This window comes from Hipposideros armiger, unplaced genomic scaffold (genome assembly GCF_001890085.2).
Source record: "Hipposideros armiger isolate ML-2016 unplaced genomic scaffold, ASM189008v1 scaffold_720, whole genome shotgun sequence".
Lineage (NCBI taxonomy): Eukaryota > Metazoa > Chordata > Mammalia > Chiroptera > Hipposideridae > Hipposideros > Hipposideros armiger.
In genome coordinates, this window is record NW_017732070.1 from 9286 (window position 1) to 12397 (window position 3112).

General features: G+C 49.6%; 1 protein-coding gene across 1 annotated transcript in view; it reads left to right on the plus strand.

Annotated features, from left to right (window-relative positions):
• The first annotated feature begins 600 nt into the window (after positions 1–600).
• TYMS (thymidylate synthetase) overlaps positions 601–3112 on the plus strand; it is a 10321-nt gene continuing 7809 nt past the window's right edge. Inside the window, exons 1-2 of the mRNA XM_019627188.1 lie at positions 601–808; positions 2816–2964. Of these exons, the coding sequence (XP_019482733.1) occupies positions 607–808; positions 2816–2964 (351 nt within the window). The 5' untranslated portion in view covers positions 601–606. The remainder of the gene's footprint in view (positions 809–2815; positions 2965–3112) is intronic.

Here is a 3112-nt window from a genome sequence, read left to right on the forward strand (position 1 = left end):
AACATTTCTTTAACATTGAAATTTTTGCCATTAAAAACTTGACAACGTCTGGTTGTCACTAATCATTTTAAAAAGCTGCCTTATTCAGGGGAAGATAGAGAGAAAACGGAAATGCAAAGCACTAGTACGCACCCCTCAGCTGTAGGAAAACGTAGCTCAAATAACACGGGTTTTTTTGTTTCTGAAAACAAACACGTGGCGACTGCTCCAGGCTCCCCTTGGTCAGTGAATGGCGCAGTCGATCCCGAAACTTTCCAACTAGAGCGGACTTTCTCACCCAGTGCACCAAGATACAGGCTTTAGGATTGCTTTCTAAGCCAAAGGTTCTTAATTCTTTAAATGGGGTAAATAGGACCCAATTCGGGAGGTTAGAGCGTTCCGCGGAGCGCCGGGAGCGCAGAACGCGAGGAACCACTCCCCCCACCCCTTCCTCCCCTACCCCCACCTCCCCCCGGACGCGGAAAGGCGCGAGACCCCGGGGCTGAGGGCCAATCCGACGTCTTCGTAGAGGCGGAGTCACCGAAAAGGCGCTGAGAAAAGAGGCGCCAAGGAGGGAGTTCACTGCCTTCCCCCAGTAGTCCTGGTCCCTGCGGCCGCGCCGGCACCATGCCCGCTTCAGGCTCCGAACTGTCGGACTTGCAGTCGCCGCCCGCCTCGCAAGAGTGGGGCGCCGAGCCGCCTCCTCACGGGGAGCTGCAGTACCTGGGGCAGATCGAGCATATCCTCCGTTGCGGGTTCCGGAAGGGCGACCGCACCGGTACTGGCACCCTGTCGGTGTTCGGCATGCAGGCGCGCTACAGCCTGAGAGGTGACCGCGGCGTGCAGGGGCAGGGGAGGGCGCGCACCCAGGTGGGCTCCGAGCTGCCGCTGCAGAGAGGCGGGGCCTGCGGTTAACGTTTACTGTTAACTTCAATCCGGTGAGATGGAGAAAACATCCTTAACCTCGCTTAACCCACGCCGAAACTGAGGCTCGGATTAGGGAGCTGATTTGCGTAGGGTCACACGGACAAGAGTGGCAGAACTGGGAGGTGAAATCACGCAGGTCCTTCTGGCTCCAAGGACTCCGCTGTTAATCACCCCATTATGCTGTCTTCCTCAAAGCGGGCCAGACCCAATATTGTTTGCCTCGTACTGGAGTGGGAGGCGATCTGCCCGGGCTTGACCGAAGAGTTTGGGCAGAGGTCAGGTTCTCCCCCTCCCTTCACCTCCCCTCCCCGTGTTGGCGCGTTCAGCCTTGCAGTTTTTCTTTCAAAATTTGCAGCCAGTAAGTATTACTTGGGCGGGGCAACGAAGGCGGGAAGAGAAGGAAACGAGGCAGGGGCAGGAACTTGTGGTTCATGATATCACGAACCACCTATGCTCTTAAACCTTGAAACGTGAACTGGACAGTCGAGTATTTCTTCCTCTTCCTTTAAAATAGATGGCACCAGGGAAGAAGTGTCTCGGGGGTTGTTGGGGTTAGGCTTTCAGGGGACAAAGGGACGGGGTAGGGGTGGGCACAGGACATACAAGAAAATGTATACACATTTTAAGGAAGGAAAAAACTATTAAAACTGTAACACTCAATATATACTGATAACAAAAGAAGTCATGCTTGACTTATGCAATTACAAGAGGTGCTCAAAGTGGTTACCATCAGCGTCCAGACACTTCTGATTACTGCGAACTAGTGCTTGAGGAACGTTGACCACAGTGTCCACTTGTGCACATATTTTGGCACTCCCCGATATATCCTTGACACATGTTTGGAGGGTGGCTTTGAGTGGGCAGAACCACTATTGGTGAACCGGATGAACTGTGCTCAGGGGAGAAAACCTCTACTCCACCCTTTTTGGAGACTGGAAAATACCCGTCTGCAGCTGCTAAGCTGTCTGGGACAGCTTGGGCAATTTTGTTGAGCAGAGGGATCTACCTTCCTGCAGCTCCAAGTGCTGAGGCCTCCAGTGAGCAACAGACCTAGTTTTTACTCCAGCCTTTCTGCTTAGACCTTGTTACTTAACCTCTCCATGTGCTCAAAATGGAGGAAATAATGTTCAGGCAATACTGATAACAAGTAGGTGCTTGAAAAAAATCTGTCCTTGTTACATGAATATCAACTATTCAACTGAATAGGTACCAAATTTAGAGATAAGCAGTTTCATTTTAGTTTCTCTATTGCTTGATGCAAACTTCTGTATTCCCTCATGGTGCCTGTAAAGTGGAGATTGTAAAGGTGCCCCAAGGAGGGTTGTTTTGAGGGTTAAATAGGATCATGCATATAACTTGTTTAAACAGTTACTAATTTTGGTACACTTAAAACACAGGTTAATTTGCTTTGCAAATCTTTAAAAACTAATTTTTCAGTTTTGGCCAGTGTGATGTCTATCGCCAGGTCTTGAGCAAGTTTTACTTGGCAGGATAATTCAGCTCTGGGAGCTTTCAGGCTTTGTCGCGGGGCACACTTTGTGTGTTGTCTTCACATCTCTGCGAAGCAGTCACATTAACAGGGTAGTTGTTGGTCGCTCTTTCCCTTGTTCCCATGTTCCCATGGGCATCCCTGCCTGGCCCTTGCCCCATCTCACTGTGTGGAATTCTTCTGTCCAGTGGGTGAGGGGCTCAAAAGGGTAGTCTCACTCTGAATTACGTCACTGACTTACACTGCAGCCTGGGAGTTCCACCCTCATCCAGGTGCCTCACTTGGCAGGAGTTGAAGTTTTCCAGTTGTCCCTGTTGTCACTCCAGGACCTAACATCCTGGGAAGTTTTCTTCCACAAAGAAAGTTGGATGGATTGTTCTATTTTCCCATCTTGAAATTTTATCGCAAACTGTTTTTCAGATGAATTTCCTCTGTTGACAACCAAACGTGTATTCTGGAAGGCCGTTTTGGAGGAGTTGCTGTGGTTTATTAAGGTAAAAAAGGGAGGAGAGAGGATAGGCACAAAGCCCAGGCTGTGTGGCACCATAGCCTTGTTTGTAACCATTACGGCACATCATAGCTGAAGGCGCTCGAGGCCAATGGGGGTCTGCCCTTGACCTGGATGCATAGTAAGGATACAGTTAGTATGACAAGGGCCAAATCTAATAAGACAAAATATGAGAAATAAACATAAGGCTTGTACTTGGTAAAACAAAA